This window comes from Macrobrachium nipponense, chromosome 27 (assembly GCF_015104395.2).
Source record: "Macrobrachium nipponense isolate FS-2020 chromosome 27, ASM1510439v2, whole genome shotgun sequence".
Taxonomy (NCBI): domain Eukaryota; kingdom Metazoa; phylum Arthropoda; class Malacostraca; order Decapoda; family Palaemonidae; genus Macrobrachium; species Macrobrachium nipponense.
In genome coordinates, this window is record NC_087216.1 from 32,691,631 (window position 1) to 32,714,876 (window position 23,246).

General features: G+C 37.2%; 1 protein-coding gene across 1 annotated transcript; it reads left to right on the plus strand.

Moving 5' to 3' along the window:
• The first annotated feature begins 262 nt into the window (after positions 1 to 262).
• LOC135200664 (alpha-(1,3)-fucosyltransferase C-like) lies at positions 263 to 22,927 on the plus strand. The gene is made up of 9 exons (XM_064229271.1): positions 263 to 277; positions 442 to 596; positions 1,987 to 2,209; positions 4,471 to 4,646; positions 7,544 to 7,669; positions 10,201 to 10,326; positions 11,153 to 11,338; positions 21,248 to 21,406; positions 21,946 to 22,927. Exons 1-9 carry the CDS (start codon positions 263 to 265, stop codon positions 22,133 to 22,135), a joined length of 1,356 nt encoding a protein of 451 aa, XP_064085341.1. The 3' UTR covers positions 22,136 to 22,927.
• Positions 22,928 to 23,246: the final 319 nt, after the last annotated feature.

Here is a 23,246-nt window from a genome sequence, read left to right on the forward strand (position 1 = left end):
CACACATTATTAATGCAACGTTAACCCAAACCGTCACAAGTGACAGTAATATAAGAGGGTGGAAATAGCGGGTCCGGACCCTTGGGTACATCACGGATAATATCTCAAAGCGGCAAAATTAAAATTATTTTATAAAAATATCTTATATGGGGATGAATTGAAAGATTTAATGTTTTATCTACGAAAGAAGTTTTTTCTTCTACCTTCAATACTTTCGGAGATATTAGCATTTGAATAGCGTGTTTAGGCAGGGCGGCCAAAAATGGGGCCGTTTCCAGTAAGACTTCGCTTCGCTCGTAAGCAAATTCAACCTTCACGAACAGGACAGATATTATGATTGTCATGAAACCCTTGGGAAGCCAGATCTTTCCTATTATAATAAAGCGATTTGAGTAACATCTACTCTGAAAGTAATGAAATATCCCGTTAATTTTATTTCAGATTTGGGTAATAATACTATGTTGTATGGCATTGCCTTACCTGTATTGGTACCTGTTGATTTCGAAGTTTACGCCAGTGCATTACCTTCAGCATTACGCACAGACATTTGCAGACGCCTTCCAGAATTCTCTACGAAGATCAGTTTTGTTCGAAAGGTAAGTGATATCGTTTCCGTTTTCTTTAAGAGCAAGGCAGATGAAAATGTTGAAACATTTATCTGTTTTCTATTATTCTGCTTGTTTGTGCACATGGGCGTCCCCACGTAGGGGCAAGGGGGCCACTTGGGGGCCCCCTGAAATCCTGGAAAAAAAAAATATATATATATATATATATATATATATATATATATATATATATATGTATCACATTTAACTACATCACTTCGTTTTCCTTCCATTCTACAGTATATTCTTTCAGATTAAAGTAAAGCAAAGGTATCCTCATTATATTTGTACGCAGTCTATAGCCGCGTTATTCTTTCAAGAAATGTTTGATTTCAGTTTGAACATTATAAGGAACTATTGAAAAATAGGTCAATGTACTTTTTTAGATTTTTTTTATCATTATCGCATTATGCTTCACCTTAATTATTGGCATCGTAATTCCACTGCATATATATATATATATCTAGATACTATACAAATATATATCTAATGTAATATATATATAGTATATATATATACTATATATATAATATACTTATTATATATATCATATAATATAATATATATATATATATGTAATAATAATTATGGATACATATATATGAATTATTATATAGTTATATATAATAGGTATATATATATATATGATATAGATATATATATATATATATATATTAGAAATTTAATAATTATATAATAATATTATATATATATTTATTATATATATTCTAAATAATTTATATATAAAGATATAAATATATAGATAGATATATAATAATATATATATTAATATATTTATATACATATATATATATTATATTAAAAAAAAAAAAAAAAAAAAAAAAAAAAAAAAACCGATATATATATATACACATATATATATATGGCATATATACATATATATATATTATATATATATATATATATATATATATATATATATATATCTATATATATATTATATATTTGCTCCCCCTTGGAAAATATGCTGCCGGGCGGGCGCATGTTTGTGCATAGTCATGGTGCTTTGTGAATGTGTTCAGCTGTTTCCGTAGATTTTGACTGGTGTGTTCGTCATCCAGATTGAAATTTCACTCAGAATTTAATCTTTGTCCCAAATACGAGGCCTTTAACCTTCAGTCAATTTTTCGCCAAGATGAACAAAAGATGAACAAACCTTTTGTGCAATGCAAGAATAAACAAGCCGCACCAAGAGCTTCTTTCTTAGTGTAATGATAACCTGACTGCAGTGCAACTGATAATTGTGTTAAAAATGATTCCCGCACACATATAAACCATAATTAGGGTCTTGCAAGATGTCGAAAGCACTATCGCACACATACTGAAATTACTTTCCAGCTCATAGATTTCCTTTTTTCAGAGGCCAACACAATTCAAGTGTGACGTCAGGTGCTGATGTCACTGGAAGTAATGATGTCCCAAACTCCGAGGACATCATTAAACAACCATTAAAGAATGGGAGCAAGGACGAAACAGAAGACGAAGAAGAAGGTGCAGTCGATTCAGATAAGATCGATTCTCCCGCGAATGGCAAAAAGGACTCGGCTCGTATTCCGCTGAAAAAAATCCTCATTTGGAATAAGGTAAGAACTTTATTTTCTAATATTTGTTGACATACTCCACTCAGAAGACAAAACACGGTGAGCTTCAATTGATCTTGATAGGAGTAATTTCGATGGTCTATGACCAACGAATCCCAGGTTTAGAACTGAACTGAATTTAGAATTTAGGCCGAAGGCCACGCACTGAGACCTATGAGGTCATTCAGCGCTGAAACGGAAACTGACAGTAAAAGGTTTGCAAAGTGTAACAAGAGGAAAACCTCGCATTTGCACTATAAATCAGATGTTGGTAGGATGGAACGTAAGATAGAAGAAAGAGAATATGAAGGTAGGCACAGTAAAAGGAGTGAAAGGGGTTGCAGCTAGGGGCCGAAGACATGCTGCAAAGAACCTTAAGTAGTGCCTACAATGCACCGCATGAGATGCCTTGACGGCACTAACCCCAACTACGGGGGAGGGATGAGAATCAGGTCACTTTTATTTAACCTGACTTCTGCGTCTGTCTGGGTCATAACTTGTAACTCAATTTTCGACTTGATCCATTCGCCCGATGAACTTACTCAGTTCCGGTGACAATATACCTTGAATGATCAGTAGGTCAGCTGGTACCTCTAATGACCCTACAGTGACATCTCCCCGTATCTCAGGATTTGTGGGAAACTCTTCAGATTTTCCGCAACTGCTTCGACTAGGTAGAACGGTTGATAGCTACGGATCTTTATACCTTCTTTGAGTGGACAGGGGATCAATTTCGGTAGCTACAATCATGAATTGGTTAAATTTTCTGTCAAACCTAAAAAGTACGCACAAATAAATAAATAAAAAAAATATTAAAAAATTGTAAAAAAAAAGTTCTAAACACGCTTCTATTAAAATGCACGAAATGGTGAAAAATAAATGTTTTTTTACACACACCAGGATCTTCTGTCTACAAAAATAAAAGTTTTAGCGCCAAACATGGAAGGAACTAGTACAAAAAATGAAAAAAAAATCATTCTTTTCTCGTGTGTGTGTGTGTGTGTGTATGTATGTATGTATGTATGTATGTATCTATATATATAATATATATATATATATACTATATATATATCCATATATACATTATATATATAATATATAGGATATTATAGATAAATATATATATAATACATTATATAATTATTATACATATATATATTATTATACAAGGGAAAAATAACCAAATATAGATTATACAATTTATGGTTATTTTTTCTATATCTACTATTTCAACATTTGAACCTAGGGTTGTTGATGACTTTTCTTTGTTGAATGCATCGGCACTGAATGACCAAAAGTTCTGGAAATGTTTAATCACTGTTTTTCCGAAATTTGGCTACACGCTAAATTTTCTTGGTTTTGATATATGACAGATTTCACTCTTATGAAACATATTTTGACCTTAAGAAGTACTTGTGTTTTTGCAATGAAATAAGAAATAGATGTGCAGCATGTTACGTTGCAAGTTATTGAATTTTTAACGAAATCTTAAGTTGTCATGTAGCATCACTTTTGAGCATGGCTGTGCAAATGAAAACGGCAAATCAGGCCAACCAAATTAAAAAGAATAAATGCATGAATATGCACTGGTAGCAAGAATGATTACAAGATTTGCAAAATTAACTGACTGTTTGATTGTGAATTATTGGGAATCACACACCTACCAAATCATCTGAAGTCGGAAACACACGATTTTAATGTTAACTGTTCTTGTGAATGATACGAAGCAATTGTTGCATGCAACTTCGCGTTCAGGAATATACGGTTTATATTATATTTTCAATTTTTTTGTTACATGAGAATATAGTTCAGACAAGAAAACTCCCCCGAAATTTAACCAACATATAACTCTTCTACTATGGCTCTCATAGATCATTCTAATGCCTACAGTTCTCAATGTGTGTAGTTTGCGTTACAATTATTAAAATACGCATGTCTCCACTCTAGCAGTCCTAACTTTGCTTTCAATCTCCATCTTTAAAGGCGTTTCTTTGTCACTGTAAGGTTAAGATACACTCATTGGAAGCATTCACCATATAATAAATAATAGATTATGTTCAAATTCATTAAAAGGGCCAAGTTTTCCTTTCCCTAACAAACGCCTCACGATTCTACATAATCACATTCCTTGCAAACTTTTCTTCAACAGTTCAAAAGGATTAACCATGTAATAAATTATGTAAATTTGATAGTTAATGATGTCAAAAAGGTGTTTACTCCCATTACTAATGATCAAATTCCATTGTTTAATAAATTAATATCAGCCTCGCACTGCCCCTAAGAATTTTGGTCTGGGCAGTGGACGATCGGCCTTCCTTCGCTTCGGGTGCAAATACAACGCATGCACAGTAACGAACAAACGCAATTTGTACCGGTATGAAGAACTGGATGCTGTTATATGGCACGTGCGCTCCAAGGACAAAAGTTTTCCTCCCATAAGGTAAGTACGAGGTGGGTTTATTGAAATGTTTTGTTAAAGTAGCTACAGCTGTGTCGCTTCTCCGATGTACTGTGATATGAATAAGGGAAGCATTTATTGGTTTGTAAGAAAGTTAAAACTAGGTACAAATGGGGGCTCACATGCTTCCTAAGACCAGTTATTTAAACTCATGGATATATGATATAGTCGATTTCATTCTATCTGTCACTCATGAACGTAGGTTTTAGGTAGATGTGGCAATGCATAGCTAGTTCGTGATTGGCTGGAATCAACGTTTCTGATATTGTAGGCTTACTATGATAAAGATGTAAACTATTTCTTTTGGTAATACATCTGAATGTTTTATATACGGAGCCCTCACACTTATACAGAGAAAAAATATATACATGCTACTTGGGCATATTTTCTCTTATGCAATTTCTATTGAAGTCCATGCCATCGTTCACAGATACTAACTCCTTATCAGGTCTGTCAATCAGTTTATGCTTCTTTTACTCTTCAGGCAAGCTTCTCAGGAATAAGAAAAAATGATCCAAGACTCTTTCCATTAACTGCTTCTTATAGTCGACGGACCACTTCCCCACCTCTTGGCAGTTTCTTCAGGACTGGATTATTATTGACATGTGAGGTTCTTACAACTGCACGGGGACTTTTGAATTTCAAATGTGACATCATTCCGGTACTGAATTTCTATTGGTCAGCTGGTCTCATTCTCTTGCTGGTGGTCCAGGCGGTAGCATAGGCATTCTTGGTGCTTTATAGGACACGTCCAATGCCGTGGCTTGCAGCCAAGGGCGGGATTCCCATCGCTAGCCTTTAGGCTTGATTTGCTTCATTGTCAGTAGTCGTTTGTTTGTTTGTATGGTGTTTTTACGTTGCATGGAACCAGTGGTTATTCAGCAACGGGACCAACGGCTTTACGTGACTTCCGAACCATGTCGAGAGTGAAATTCTATCACCAGAAATACACATCAGTAGTCATGTTCAGGGGTGTTCCGTTGCTCGTGTCTCCCTTCCAATTCTCCCGGATATCCTGAGGTTTTCTTGAGGAATGGAGGATGAAGTCCGTGTTGCTCTATAAAATTATTGCAGGCCACTGTAGATTTATAATCACAGCTTCTGCTCTTTGCAATTTGTAGAACCTGGCTTCTCTATGCACGATCTCTGTGCTTTCTAATAATTCTTCAACTGTTGGCTTTGGTCATACAGTTGAAATATTATTGGTTGCAGTGAGCTTGCAATTGCCTGCGCAGTGGTGGTGGTGGGACCTATGTAGTAATTACTGAGGGCTTGACAGATTCCTTGGATGAATTTCAATTTGTATAGTTCATTGGTTGACTGTTTGTATGGTGCTTTTACGTTGCATGGAACCAGTGGTTATTCAGCAACGGGACCAACGCAACCGGCTTTCCCGGGACTTTACCGAACCACGTTTGCGAGAGTGAATTTCTATCACCAGAAATACACATCTCTCACTCATCAATGGAATGGCCGAGAATCGAACCCGCGACCACTGAGGCGCTTTATTGGTTGACTGCCACATCTCTCTACAGGGGCTGTGCTATTTTCCATCATAAGGGTGCTGACTAGGTTTGGGCAGCAGTAGAATGGAAGGAAATAATCTCATCAGGATTCGTAGGTGTCGCACGCTGGCAATTATTCTCTTCATTTCATGGACTTGATCTCATCCCTGAACTGACTGATATGCGTCTTTGTAATACAATCTGATGTTTCTCGGTAAGGTTGGCGTCGTCACTGGTGTGCCGACATAAACATCCAACTGTTTTCATACGCTACCTTCTGTTAGATTGTCGTCGTTTCTGTTATTCGTTAGGATAACACATTTGAGCTCTGCGAGTAGTTTTCCATGAGTAACAGTGTGTAATTCTATAATCTCAAGTACACACCTACCGTAGAGCATTTTTAAATATCCCAGTCACTTACCATGGGCACTAAGGCACTGACCTACATTAGTTGCCTTTTAGTATATGATAGTATTGTACCTGTCTCCTCATCTCTCCACATTTATAAACAAGAATTAAAGTTGCCCTTCGACACCATATTCGATAATGTTCAGGCTAGAGTTCCTCTTCAAGGCATACTGTACGTGCGTGGCAATGAAGATATCGTCCGTATATCGGGCATATATCTCTTCGGTTTTCGGATTAGGAAAACTGAAGCGGTTCTTTCCTCGATATTTGCCAAATAGACCACCGAGGGGGGTCCTATAGTGGCACCATCTACTTGTCAAAAGAGGTTCTTATATGTTTTATCCTATTTCACACCATAAAGATGGGCAAGAAAACGGTGTTGATATATGTCTCTTGTTTTAGGTGACAGCAAACACTTAGAAAGAGGCAGATTATATGTTTCAAGTAAAATGGGAGATGTGCGATCTGGATATAGGACTGCTAAGGGGCGCAGATTGAATGCTCAGCCTTGGTAGATGTTTGCGTTCTACACACAGACTTGGCTTTGATGTTTTTATTTTACTTCCAGTCCATAAGAGGGCAAAATGGTTCTGATTAAGTGCAGGAAAGTGTGAGAGATAAGAATGATGGGTTCAGATAGCCTCGTTAATTTGTAAATCAGTTAGGAATGAACTGAATCATGTTCTGATGGTATGTGACAGGTAACCAAATGAGATTCATGCATATTATATTTGTTTCCCAGTTTACTGATTCTCAGGTGGTTTTGAATGAAGACATTCTCTTATTTACTGCTGTTATGATATCGTTGTTACTGATACAACACAGTGATGATTGATCACAATAGTAAAACCTCCTATTACTGTAGTTGTTATATACCTTTCTTATCATCATTACCATTGCCATCCAATTTCCCTTCATCAATCAAGTACAAGAATAACAAACCAGCCTCTACTGTGATTATTCCAGGTCTCCTCATACTCGTTACATCTTCATGAACGCGGAGCCACCGGGACACGTTAAGAGACTACAGAAATACAAAAACAAGTTTAACTGGACCCTCACCTATAGGTGGGACTCGGAGATCTCCATGCGGTGAGAGCAAATATAATTTACTTTTTTTGTGAGGGAGGGTGCGGGGACAGGGGAAGTCTGCAGAACGCATCATGATTGTGGCAGCAACGATGAAAATGCTGATGCGAAAGCTAATGATTGGGTTGACATTTTATGAATAGGCCTATACTATACTATATGTTTCAACTTTCCAGCAGTTTTCTTAAATAATAAGTCACCTCTGTGTCGGTTTACTCAAATTTATGATTGGTCCGCGAAAATATGAAGCGTCATAAAAATAGAACATCACTAAAACCCAATGAAAAGTATAAAATCACATTATATGGATGTTATAGTGCATCTAATATACTGTGCTTGCATAACAATAAGTAGTTTAAAAATTCAAAACAAATAATAATCGTGCAGTTGTTGGCATATCCAGCAGAAACTTGATTCGTACTGTCTGAAAAATTTGCCTAAAAGCCAATAAAAATTTTAAAATCCCATAAAATTGAGTGTTAAAATACATAATATACAATGTAGATTGTATGGAATTTTGTAGCTTAAAGTTGGTTTTAAAAAAAAAAAAAAAAAAAAAAAAAAAAAAAAAAAAAAAAAAATTAAAAAAAAAAAAAAAAAAAAAAAAAAAAAAAAAAAAAAAAAAAAAAAAAAGAGAGAACTATGTAGTTGTTACATGATGTTTGTCTTTTTCCTTTCCTTTGTTTTCTGTGGGTTGTAATACATTATCTTTGCTTTATGTATGGCTTTTTCTATTATGTGCTTGGGGCATTTTAGCAAGAGGATTTGGTTATTGTTTTCCCATTCTACTTAAACAAATCCCCTTTTTAGATGTCTTAACCATCAGAACTAATGACAATTACAAATTCACTGCCTTCAGGAAAGCGTTATTCTCACTTTCATACATAAATTTTTACAGCTATCGTGACATTTCAGTTAAACTCGGCATAGCGAGTAACTTATTTCTTAGAGCCCTGAGAATTTGCTCCTCAAATTTTATTAGCAATGATCTTGAAACAATAAAAAATCCACTCATCTTCTTAATATACTCCAAACACGTAATAGAAAAAGCCATATATAAAGCAAAGAGCATTTTTTACAAACCCACAGAAAACAAAGAAAAGGAAAAATACATAAACAATATCACAATATGTCATGTGGATAATTAAGAGGGATCACAAACCCTAGGCCAACCCAACCCTTTCATCTATACTTATCCGAATACATTAGGGAAATCCTTAATTAACTTTCAACAGAAACCAGTTTCTAAAGACGTAGGAGTTTATGAAATCCCCTGCAGGGATTGTGATGTCATACTATTGATTAAAAGGAAAATCTCTCTCAGAAAGATTAACTCAACATAAGCGCTCAGTTAGATAAGGCCAGCATGGTTCGGTAATTTTCCGTCACATAAACAACATGAACCATACTATGGATTGGAGCTCATCCCAGACTTTATAAAAGAGCAGCTGACGATACAAATGTCAGATGGTAGAATCTTCACTGATAAAACAACAGGATAATAGGATCAACCTTTCCAATGGAGCCTAGAACTCTGACCATATAGACAATATCTCCCTTAAAGCAACAATGAAGCAGATTAAGACAGTTTACAGAACCAAACGTCGGCTTAGTGGTGACCCATGGCATCACCTAATGGCATATCTCCCACTATGTATTTCGCCAATATAACTTCTGTCATTCACTACTTGATAAAGGTGGAAGTCAGTCCACCGAAATGTAGTCCTTAGTTTTAAACCAGTTTTAATGGGCCTTTTATACTTGATCTACACACATACACACACACACTATATATAATTATATATATATATATTAATATATATATATTATATATATATATATTATATATATATATATAGCTTAAAAAATCACAGTAGATCCACGTGACTTCATTAAATAAGCGAATACCACAGGAAAATGATGGTAAGTAAATCCAAGCGCTTTCGTCTTTACGCAACATTGTCAAGGAGCGAATCGACAATGTCCCTTAGTAAAGACAAAAGTCCTGATTTCTCACTATCATTTTCCTGTATTCGCTTATATATATATATATATATATATATCTATATATATATATAATATATATATATATATATATAATATAATATATATATATATATATATGATATTCATATACAATGTTCCGCCAGGAAAAATTAAATACTGCAAACCTGACAGGTCTATAAAGCATTTTTTTTACAGCACCCACATATATACATATATATATTATATATATATATATATATATATATATATATATATATATATAATATGTATATACGTAGTATATACTATATATATATATATATATATATATATATATATAATATATATATAATATATATCGATTCTAGAGAAAAAAAAAGAGGAGATGGATAATGATAGTAAGAAAAAACTACACAAAATACATAAACCTGGTTAGAGAAAAGGGGTGTATGGTAAGAAAAAATTACAGAGTTATTTCCACAAGAAACCAGAAAACATAAATTACGACCATCAGCAATCTTTACCTTTCTGTTCTCGGTCCTCTTCAGCATCGGACAAGTTCTCCCCAGGAAGGAACCAAAGAAAGATAATTCAAAGATCAACTACGCGAAGGGAAAGACCAAAATGGCGGCCTGGTTCGTGTCGAATTGTGGCACAGATGGTGGAAGGAGTCAGTGAGTTAGTTTTTAATCACTTTATTCTATTAATTATTATTATTATATCATTATCATTATAAGTCTCTCCTAGTAATTTTTGGCATTAATAATATATTTTAACACTACTGTGGTTTTTAAGTGTCAATATTATAGCCTCGTTACAGAGGTTCCTTAGTTCATTATCATTATAATTAATTATTACAGAGGCACTAACCAAAAAAATTTTTATGAATATCTTTAAAGGCTGTGCAGCGGTAGATTGCTTATTATCTCCCCCCCCTCCTCTCTCTCTCTCTCTCTCTCCCTCTCTTGCTGTAACCCACAACAGATGATTAACAACTAAATACAAGATTAAGAGCTAAATTCAAAAGGGGCAGAGTGGACTTTTAGAAAACTCGCCTACATCGTCCCTCGCACGGTTCTCGGATCAAGCAGTGGTTACTGTTTGTTACAATGCCCGAGAGAGAGAGAGAGAGAGAGAGAGAGAGAGAGAGAGAGAGAGAGAGAGAGAGAGAGAGAGAGAGAGAGAGTTCACTTGTAAGCCTCTGTCAGAGCCGGGACGACTATAGTAGATTCACATCAGCCGTGATTTTGATGTCTAGGCCAGTCCCTTACGACGCTCCTGATTGGCTGTTGATAAGCCAATCACAGGGCTGGAGTTTCCAGCTCTGTGACTGGCTTATCAACAGCCAATCAGGAGCGTCGTAAGGGACTGACTGGCCTATAGACATCAAATGCACGGTTGATGTGAAACTTCTATAGCAGCAACAGAGGAATGGTGGACGCATTTAAATAAGATTAGTAGTGACAATGAATTCTCTTGACCGATCTCTCCTTCACCCAGGATCACGAGACAACTGCAGAAGTACTTCCCGGTGGATGTCTACGGGAAATGTGGACCTTTCAAATGCCCAAGATTCACCAAAGTTGACTGCTATAAAAAAGCCGAGAGACGATACAAGTTCTACCTGTCATTCGAGAACTCCCTCTGTAAAGATTACGTCACGGAGAAGTTCTTTAAAATTCTCTTGTAAGTTTTGTAAAATACCACTTGTTCTCTGCGTCATTTTTGCAAAAATATTTTTTTCATCAATACTAATACATCAGTACTATAGAGAATAATGAATAAGAAATAATCATAGAAACCTTTGCTTGCAATACAGATAATTTCATCATACACATGCATTCATACATACATGCGCCCCCCCACACACATGCACATATATATACTATATATATGTGTGCAGGCGCAAATATGTAGGGATTGCAGAAATGAAGAGCACAAAAATCGTACACTAAGAATTTATTTCAAGGTCAAGAAACTTATGCACCAAAAACACCCAGAGAACGAAAAGGCACTAAAAATAGATCATAAAAGAAAACGTCACTCCCATGAAACAAGGCAAAAGATTCCAGGTCGTAATTTATTATAAAAGCATGAAAACAAGCCGCCTCATCCGGAAGAATAACCCTGCGCCCCGAGTGACTGGTTTGAAAAAATAAAAAATAAAGTGTCATCTAGGAGTTCGCATATCCGCTGGATGGATGCCACCACTCATATATCGGATGACAACTACCACATTATCAAAACGTCTCACGTGTCACCTACAAGGTGCCATATTCAACCACTACAGCCACAAACACCAGTGAACTGAAAAAGAGACGAGTTGATTAATGCAACAGCAACAGACCGCCAACGCCTCCGGTTTCTTGAAGCATTGCAATTACCGGGGGGGGGGGGGGGGGGGAAGCTCTGCATAAATACTGTTAAAGAAACTGAATTTCTCCCGACAATCATCAGAAGAAACACCTGAAACCAGCCGGCAAAAATACCATCGAAGCGGGTAGAGAGAGAGAGAGAGAGAGAGAGAGAGAGAGAGAGAGAGAGAGAGAGAGAGAGAAACACGTACTAACAAACAGGATTAGTCTAGAGTACAGGGTTTTGGGTTAGATCTTCCCGTCGTTATTGCGCATATTTGTGACGTAATTGGTAGGTGGCCATAAAAGAAAACCAAGAAAACAAATTAAGGGTCACCATGGGAATTGTTTGCCTACACGCATTACATCTCTCTTTCACGACCTTGTGTGAGAGAGGTCCCCGTTAATCTCCAAGTACTGGAAGATAGTTTCCTTGTTCTTCACTCAGGTGGGGTCAAATACTGACTGATGACTTTTTTTTTTTTTACCAGAACCTCAGTCAGTTCAGCCACGTTACGTCATGCGCGAGATTGTCCTATTTTGGTCATAAGTGGTCTAACCCTGTACTCTAATCAATCCATTATATCGGTAGTATACCTGCGCGGGTAACACCAGCAGAAACTCCCCCAACCTCCAAGATTAATGCACCCAAGAAGGTCTGAATGCCTGCGGGCCTTATAACCTAGATCACTTGAGGAGGAACCTGACCTTTTAAATTCGTACTTCTCTCATCAGGTGACCGACCACCCGCATGTGCGTTGAAGTGCAAGAGTAAAATAAACATAGAAAGCAGATCTTTCCACGTTCTTATGAAATTTATTACACCAATCTACCTGCAGACAAGAAGAATATTATTATAATTATAATAATAAGAATAGAGAAGATTCCCTATAGGCTTAATGCCCTTCAAACAGCAATTGTTTTTAATAACCTGCCCTAAGGGTGGGACTCCTTCCAGGCAGGAGCTCACCTTTATCTCCTGAGATATCTCCAGTTACATTCATCCCTTTCTACATTCACCTCCGCCTCACTAGACTCCCCGGAGGAATTTGGCAGCTCAATCCCACACAATTTTAACAAATGAAATGGCATACCATCCACAAAACACCATTTTTAGAATAAATTCCAGTTACGATCCCCTTCTTCCATTGAGTAGTGCAGCTCACATGAGGAGGCCTGACCCACAATTCTTCTCCCACCTGAACAAGAAATGTTTTCAGTACCAGTAACTGGCACTTTCACAGGGTGTCTACACTCATATTTGTAGATAGCCCTTTGAGGAACACCACTCTCATCTAATCCTTTCTGGGTGTTTTATTATACCAGAACACAGCTTCTAATGGACTTAGGTCTCCCCTCTCAGAGATACTTTTGATAGTTCTGTGATTTTTTTGTTTGTTTATATGGTGTTTTTACACTGCATGGAACCAGTGGTTATTCAGCAACGGGACCAACACTTTATGTGACTTTCGAACCACATCGAGAGTGAACTACTTTCACCAGAAATACACATTATAACGCCTCAATGGAATGCCCGGGAATCGAACTCGCTGCCAACGAGGTGGCAGGCCAACACCATACCAACCACGCTAATGAGGCGCTGATAGTTCTGTGGTGCTTCTCCACAATACCATTCCCACTTGCTCAACAGGCAGCCGAAAATGTCTCTGAATATTCCATTCATCCAACATCATCTTTAGGGCTGAACACCACTATTATCCAAAAGAAACTCTTGAAAAGGATCAGTTCCAGAAAAATCATATCCAATATCTGTTAATACCTCTGAACTCGTAAGACCTCTCCGCGCCTCAAATCTGCTAGGACCACAGTCAATTATTGACAAATACGGTACATTCCTACAACATGTGACATCTATGGCAAGTCTCTTCCAATCTCTGTCCACGCTCACACTAACTGCCTCGTGCACCACTGGGGTAGGATCAATTGTCTGACACTGCAAACAGCTTTTCCCAACATGTCTCACCTTATGTACATCAATTTTGGAGTCTTGTTCCTGATCTAAAAATATAGTCCTATCCACATTCATATGATGCCTGTTATGCTTCTCTCTCAAATCAAGTGTTTAGGCAACAAAACTCACTGCTCAGTTGATTCCTTAGTTAATTCAAAAGCCGGCTCCTTTTAACCTTAGTCAAGGCATCAGCCTTGTTCTTCACCGTATTTATTAGTGTCACCCTCAATTCTAATCTTAATTCAATAAGCTCCCTAACAATGCCCAATCATTGCATTATTATCATCTCTCTACTTCCTTTGTACGCACCCTCTTATTCTCTGTGATAACAGATTTCATCCACCGAGAACAGTAGCAGAATCACTCTTAATCTCCAATTTCTCTTGTCCCCAATGAAGGGGGAGATTGATGCCTTTTATTACAGCCTCCAATGCAACCACATTAACATGACTGCTGTCAAGTTTCTTTTGCAACCAAGCTGCATCCTCAACCACAACAACAACAATCTCCAACACAACTCCCAACGCTAAACTAATCGCATCGCACCAAACAACCCTATCCTCAGACTAGGAAACACATCACTGTCCTTGCACTGGATCATCTTTATTTACCTTCTGGACAACCTCTTTGAACTGAACATGAACTAAGGATAAAAATTTAGGCCAAAGGCCAAGCACTGGGACTAATGAGGTCATTCATTGCTGGAACGAAAAATTGACTGTAAGAGTTTGAAAGGCGTAACAGAAGGAAAACCTCAGAGTTGCACTATGAATCAATTGTTATGTTATGAGAGGATGGAAAATAAGATGGAAGAAACAGGATATGAAAGGAGGTGCAGTAAATGGAACGAAGGGCGTACAGCCAGGGGCCGAAGGGATGCTGCAAAGAACCTTAGGTAATGCCTATAGTGTACCACATGAGATACATTGTTGGAACTAACCCCCCTGTGGAAGGACAACCTCTTTGAGGATCAACACAACATCTAGGTCTAAATTACAGTCCCATGACCCAACACCTGCTCGTCGCTTCACATAGCTACAAGCTACTCGTAGCCAATTGGCAATTTTCTACAAATTGAAAACTACTCATCTCAATATCTCATCGAAAATCTCTGGGATGGCATTATACCTCTTGCAAAATACCAAACACCATCTTTCTCACTTATCTTAAGAGCCAAAGCAGCTCTTCTAGCAAAAGTCTCACGTGGTTTAACAATCAATCCAAGTCTGAACCTGGCACCTTAGTTTTGTCAACCAAAATGTCATCGATGTAAGAATTTGTAGTTTTTTATGACCTTACTCCTCCCCAAGACTGTTTTTAAAATATTTACCATAATTCGAGGAGCAGAATTCAACCCAAATCCCAACCTTGTTAAACAGTAAGTCTGCCCTTCATAATTTGCACGTTTATGAAACCACAGCTTGGCCACTCTAATTTCAAGATGTGTCAGCTTCAAATCTACAATAGCTACGTTACCTCACATTCAGCACCATACCCTAAGGTCTAACCACACATGTCAATAGCATCATCCCCAGTAGGACACTCTACAAACTTATTCAGCCCTCCAAAGTCCAGCACTGATTTAACTTTATTTTTAGTTGGTTGCTCAACAGCTATTAAGGATTAAGGACAAGACCCTATCCTCAATCTGCTTGTTGCAGGGAAGCAAAATACCCACTTCAATCCATCTATCTACTTTCTTCTCAAACTCCCTTCTCTTCTGTTCATCCCATCCTTTATCATAACAACTAAAATTATTCATCAACTCTACTTTATTTCCCTCTTTGACAAACTACTCTATTGTCCATTGACTCCCATAAAATCTTGCTACAAAATCTCGATCTTCAGTTGTAATAACACTGAAATTGGCACATACATTAGCCATTGTGTAATGTATAAATATCTCTTAATGATGATATTCTTAAGCTTATTCCTAGCTGTACTCCTTCAATACCAGTTAGAACCAACACCGATTCTTATACTGGTTCTTACATTGGACCCCTATACAGGTTTTTGCACTGGGCCCCTATACTGGTTCTTACACTGGGCCCCTATACTGGTTCTTACACAGGACCCCTATACTGGTTCCCTTTTACAAGGGAGAAATACGTCATTTCAAATGAATATAAGGGGAGACATTCGTTTCCCCTCAGCGTTGCCGTACCCGTCTCGAACAGAGCAATTCAAGCTTGTGCAACTGCGCACTTGGTTGCAGTTTCGTACTTACGTACATACACTCGATCATAGACAATCTCAACTTCGAGTGGCTAACTTAACATCTTGATAAGATGAAAACCAATTCGGTTTTCCAGTCCACCAATTTCCATGAGTACTGTCATAAATGCTAAATGAATTATTTCCATCATTACAATTGCACCACACCCCGGTATCACTTATCACTGAACATCTTGCCTTACCTATCATAACTTGGCCCTTAGTCACTGTAACACCTCCAAAACATTTGATTGCATTCATGCCAAAACTTAAATCAACATTGTCAATTTGTTTCTCAGCCACTAAAGCAGTAAAATTGTAACATCAACAATATTCAATTTTAATACATTTGACCTTCACACAAGATCCCTCTCCCATCAAAGGCAGTTATGACCTTTACTCCACTTATGACCATTCCTCCACTAACTTTATCTAGGGTAAATGACTGACAGCGACAGAGCTGCCACCTCTCTCGGAGCGCGGCCACTTCCTGAAAAAGAGCTTGAATTATGCCATTATTCCATAATTTAGGAGAAAACACTTACTTTGAGAGGAACGTAGAGGTCTCGGTGTGTTGCCAGGATGAGCCACAACTCTTGAAAGATGATCGTGGCAGTAAATTCAAGTACTTTTTCAGGAAGGTGGTCACATTCTGGGATCAGTGGCTGCTACTATGTTGCCACTTGATCACTTACCCTACTAGGCTACCCAAACGTGAACCAAGAACTGTGGCAGAACAACCTGTGCCCACCAAAGAATACCCGTTCACCTCAAATTGAAGAAATGGTAACATTGAATGGGGTACCCTAAACCTCTGAGGGGGGGAATTGTTGGCACCAGTCCCCCATTTTCTCATTTCCTGAATCACATCAAGTTAAAATGTGACCCATCTCATTACAAAAGAAGCACAAGATTGGTTTTCGGTCCTTACAATAACACCACACGTAGGCCTCCATATCCATAGTAACAATGACCCCTGAATTCACCAAAACTTCACCTACTGAACTCATTTGCCACTCCAACTGTTTTTCTCTCTCTACAGAATTGGGCCTACTTGATGTAGCTACTCATAGCAACAACATCACTGAATGTATTATTAGTCAATATTGTCGCTCTATTAATAATTTCACTCAATGCTATTCCCTATACCTAGTAGGTATTCCTAGTAGCTGCTGCAGTGATCTGACTAAACTGTTTTTTTCCATCTGTCCATCCGCCTGTGGTGTTTTTGAATGGTAACACTGCGTCCCGGGCTTTAGATAGTTACATTTAGCTAACATTCAACGATTATAATTATATCTTATTTCGAATATTAACGGTGTAATTCGCATACAGTAAATTATTAAAACACTTTTCAGTTGTAAATATACACCCAGATATCCTTTTATTTACCTAAAACTTACAAATAGCGTAACTATCTAAAGCCCGGGATGCAGTGTTACCATACAAAAACACCACAGGCGGATGGAGAGATGAAAAAAAAAACAGAGTATAGGCATACCATTCATAAATGATAACCTTACATGGCTACAGTGTGTTCCAGCTCATCCCCCTTAAACCCAAGTAACCCTGCCATGTTGCAAACCTTCTTATTTCATTTTAAAAACATCTAGCACTGCTCCCCTGTCCACCTTAAATTGGTTAATATCCCAAATGCTACATTAGTTCTACATCTAAAAAGGCTTCTTTAGGTATACTAGTAGTAGGGTAGATCACCACGGCAGGCCAACCAGGCCACCTACATTCAACGCTTGCCACCCTCCGAAAAAGTACATTATAACGCGTCCTGACACCCGAGATGGGCATCAGTCGCGACTTGTTGTTGGTGAGAAACGGAGCTAAAGACCTCTACTCTCCTTTCGAAGTAAGTATTTTCTCCAAAGTTAGAAATTAAGGCCAAATTTTAAGATTTAAACAGAGGGTACTGAAAATGGCGCCCACAGCAGTGGAAATCTCACCAAAACGCGTTCAACATTTTTACTTACAACTCGAGGTATTTAGAAGATTGACGCCATCTCGATGTTTACGGAATAGCTTGTGTCAATAAACTAACCATTTCCTGTGATAAATCTGCACACCACTTGTGCCCACAGACGCTGGAGCACTTTCATCACAACAATCGAAACACGATTTCTCACCAACAAACAAGCCAGGAGTAAACAGCTGTTTTGGTTAGGAAGATGACGAGAAGCGTGCTCTTAGCTAATTTTTAAATAAGTAGTAAAACAATCAATATTTGTTTTACATATTTATGATGATTTAATTTGAAAATATTCGTTATTGAAAAAGTAACTCGACTCTGGACTCAAATTTAAGTAATTATTTTTCTGAATTAGAACGTTCTTTTAAGTTATGTATTATGAGTCGCGACATCTTGACTTTCGTACCTATTGTAAATAATTGCTATACTCAACTGTCATTGCAGAACAGTTTACCAGTTATTCATGCAGATTGTTATCAGCTATACATGTAATTGTTATAATCGTAATGCGCATATATATCTTTATTATTTACTTTTTGGATATATGAAGATGTTTTACTGCTGGATTATCGCCGTAGTGTGACACAATCGTTTTTCGGTCCATGGGCCTCTGTCTGTTTTTCGCACCAATAAGAAATTTTATGGGGCCGAATTGCAATGACCAGAAAGTCGTTAAATGAGGAAGTTAGCATTGAGGGGCATATGTTTTGACTGAGAAAAATACAAATTTATTCAATAGCTAGCTTTGTAAAAAATACTTGGTTATAAAAAACTTGATTGACAACTAAGCAGCATGTCTACTATGGGTTCAGAGACAGTGCAAGCACGTTTTTTGGGCAATACCTATTTCTCTTAACGAACACTCGTAACAGAACGAGATTTTGCTATAGTGCATTACACCCGTGCCGTAATTGTTTATAAGGGTATCGTGAATCACTAATCGTAAAGAATAACGACACTTGTCTTATTGACCAAGAGACAAAAACTCCATTATGCAGAAATGGATACGAACACGCGTATAAAGCTCCACCTTCCCTCTCTCCCTCCACCGCCAGCCTTTTTTCTTTCTCTCTCCTCTCTCTTCTCTCTCCTCTCTCTCTCTCGTCCCGCCATCCTTTTCTTCTTCTTCTGCCTTTTCTCTCTCTCTCTCTCTCTCTCTCTCTCTCTCTCCTCTCTCTCTCTCTTCTCCCTCTCTCTCTCTGTTGCCATTCGGTATGTGTTGACCCATCCAAACTGGGTATAAGACTACACACAAAAACGTTGAAATTGGTGAAATTAGGCTATGTATTGGAATGATATATATACATAAATATTAAAGCAATTTTATCATCATTGCATTACTATGACAACTAGAATTCATGGAAACACTTATAATAATGGAACGGCGTAGTGTGAAGCCTCCACTAATGTGGCAACGATGATTTTGCCATCCTTAGCATGCAAACATTAAAGCATGCAAACATTAAAGGTTACATTTATTTTATTTATTTATTTCCTTTTATTTATTTCAGGATTAAACAAATCACTAATAAAGACTGAAATCAATGAAAAGTGCTAGCAAAAACAAAAAAGCAAAAAAAAAAACATGTATATAATTCACCTTCCCGTAGTCGTTTCCTCTAGGCACTTTTCCGTATTCGTTCCTCTATGGTTTTCGGCAGCCAGATGTACGAAAACGTTAGAAACATTTGATTTTATCTACTTTAGAAATATCTGTAACTGTAATTTTTCGGGTAATTTGGTTGCAAAAAAGGGATAATATACATGAATTAAATCAAAATTTTTAAATAAAGTAAATTTAAACTAAATAACGAGTAAAGTAAACAGTTTAGGGAATAAAACTTTGCAGTTTCGTCGTCTGTCGTCGTCTGCTGTTCGTAATTGTGTTTATGGCGTGCGCGCTTAGAAACCAGGAACAGCAACGGGTTTAAAGTGCAATGTGGAGTGAACTGAGACCAAAATGTGTATATAACAATCAAATAAGCACTGTGGAGTTTTCAGTTGTGATGGCAGTAAGGATAAAAACCACCGATTACAAGGTAAGAATGAATTCAGTTCAAACCATAACCCCGGGAATAACAAGTTTCATACTTTCACTAATATAGGCAACAAAATGTTGTTTTATTGTGCTGATTACAACTGCAATCTTGAGTAAGATCAATAAACGTTACATATATACGCTAACATTGTTCAAATGAGTGCTGGGAAGGCTGGGGAAAGATGGTGGCCATCACTGATCAGAACCTTCCATGAAAAACGTAGCCGCCATATTGGATTTCAAAACTGCCTTGAAAACATATTTTACGAAGAGCTCACATGCTTATTTTAGTTCGTGTGGGGCTTTCATATATCACATTATGTTGACGAAACTTCAGTCTTTTAAATGGTATGCTTAGAGTTGCAATTGTATTCTTGTTTCACCAATTAAATATCGAGTGAATAAGACCCGTCCACCGTGATGAGGGTTGGCCTGTCGTGATATTCTACCCTAGGTACCTACCACAGCCTACCAACCTAATTCTAAAATCTTGTCACTTACCTACCACTTTGGTCATCTTTCATTTCTAAATACACATACACTGCCAATGCATCAACTTCCAAAAACAATGGAATAAATACAGCCCATCAAATTCCCCGTTAAGGGATTACCTAGGCTAATCAGTGGAGATGGCTTTTAGTTGAAAATACTAGGTAACATGAAAAATGCATAAGCAAAAACTCACCTCATTAGACTTCAGTATAAGGCACTAATTCCAAAGCAAACTTGCAACCCTAAGAGAACGCACTATGCAAAAATAGAATAGGATGTCTAAACAATCACAAATTACCTTAGCCCAAACAGCCATGGACTCTCTTTCCGGAATCAGTTTCCTTCACCTATTACTAATCTTTCCCATCGTTACCTTTAGAAACCCCCTCCTAATCCCCAAGACCACAACAACACAGAAGCCGATATCTGCTTCACAAAATAACCGTTAGATATACCTCAGTAGAACATTGTACCCAAAGTATACGACTGTAGTTACAGCAATATAATTAATAATAATAATATAATAAATGGTTAACATCCCCAGATACAATATGGTACCTGTGGTGTACGGGGGAGCCGATTACAAAGCTATCGCTCCTGAGAAGTCATATATTAACGTGCGGGATTTTCCCAACATCAAGGAGCTGGCAAAACATCTACTTTATCTCAATGATAACGACACAGCTTACAATGAATACTTCTGGTAAGTAGCAGCGGTAGGGAGAGGAAATGCGATTTCTAATAATTTTGTGATGTTGGATGGTATAAGGATTAGGTCATAATGACCTTAATAGATGGTATGAGGTTACAAATTGTTGAGAGGGGTGGTGGGTGGGGGCGGGGTGTTGGCATAATATACTAAGTTAACTTTGCAAATCCTTCGTCATTGGTAAAGAAATCTAAATATCAAAATGCTGATGCACATTTGCTTAGCATTTCAGTCATATTCTACAAACAGCTGTAGTATAATGGCCCATTCTTACTAAGCAATTGTCCCTAACTATAAGAATTAATCTCTCGCTGTATATTTGTGATAATAGTTGTTGAATTTCATGGAATACACTTTAAAATATAATCTTCGTTAATATACACAAAGGCTTTCAATATCTTTCATTTTGCTTCCCAAATATTATTGCTTACACCTTTATATTCCTCTAGAAAATAAGCCATTAATTAAAAATCAAACTAGACATTTATTCTTTCATCTTTACATTTGATATTCAACACAACTTTCTCTTTTAGGTGGAAAAGGTATTATGACGTTCTGGCAGTTGGCGATAGCAAAAACTTAGCCTGGTGCGACCTGTGCGAGAGGCTCCACACGGACACCAAAACCCGCGTCTACCCCGACGTGCGGCAGTGGTTCATCAAGGAGGCTAGATGTCTCACGACAAAGAGCAAAAGTATCAGAAATTTCGTAAATGGATTGTGATAATATAATAGAATGTCATCGATCGGCCCAAGAAGTTTATTGATGATGAATTTCATTGAATCTTTATTCCATGACGTAAGTTTAAAAGTGTAATAAATAGTTAATAGATACGATATCATTACTATTTCTATGGAGATTACACTTCTTGGAACCAGATTTCTAGCGAAGAATTGCATTCGGCTTCTAATTGCTAAGAAGCACAATATAGAGGTGTGTCTAAGTGTCAGGTTCCAAATACCACTAAAACCTCCTAACATCAGAAACGCTTCTCTTTTGTTCCTTAATGCCACATTCACTTTTATTTCATCTCATATCATTAATAGGCTTCGGTGCGTATAGTTAACTTTAAAGGAAACCCCCTTTATTGATGAAGTTAAATTTCATGCTAAAAGAGTGAAATATGAGTCAGAGATGCCATTGCATCTTTTTTTTAAGCATGATGTAGATACAGTATGTGTATTTGGAGTATTCATAATCATATAGGCCTTATTAAATCTATAAAAGTATTGCGAGAGAGAGAGAGAAGAGAGAGAGAGAGAGAGAGCTTAATATCGACGATCTTCGGAATATCATGATTTTTATCAGGCCGTTGAGAAAACTAATTTACACAAGATGAAAAGAAATGAGATTTTTACGAATGTATAGACATTGTAGAATTACAAATAAAAACTTTGAAGAGACTTTTTTTTCGTTTTGAGAACATTACGGAATTATGACGCCTCTTCCTTTTCAGCTGTTATTTTAAAGATTATTGAAAGATTACAGGAGACATTGTTACCTTAAAAGTTGACGCTCGAAAATATCTCCCAAATAAATTCGTACTCGATATATTTTCAACGAGAGAACCAACTAACTTAACGAGTATTTCACACTACCGTGTTTAGCTAATACACTATATTTAAAGTTGCTAGTTCAAGATCACTTTGACCTGCACCATTGTATCTCATTTATTTGGAAACCATTTTTGGCGTCTTAAAACCAGCACATCTTCGACCAGGATGCATATGGGTATACGTCACACACGCTTGTGCGTAATTGACATCAGAAATATCACAAAATCCATAAATTAAAAAACCTACAGATTGTGAGGTTCCCTCTTAAGGTCTACAGT

What these genes read in the sequence shown, in the direction of transcription:
- LOC135200664 (XM_064229271.1), top strand. An exon ending in AGATCAGTTTTGTTCGAAAG is followed by an intron (nt 597 to 1,986) that starts GTAAGTGATATC and finishes TCCTTTTTTCAG; the next exon opens with AGGCCAACACAATTCAAGTG. An exon ending in ACAGATGGTGGAAGGAGTCA is followed by an intron (nt 10,327 to 11,152) that starts GTGAGTTAGTTT and finishes TCCTTCACCCAG; the next exon opens with GATCACGAGACAACTGCAGA.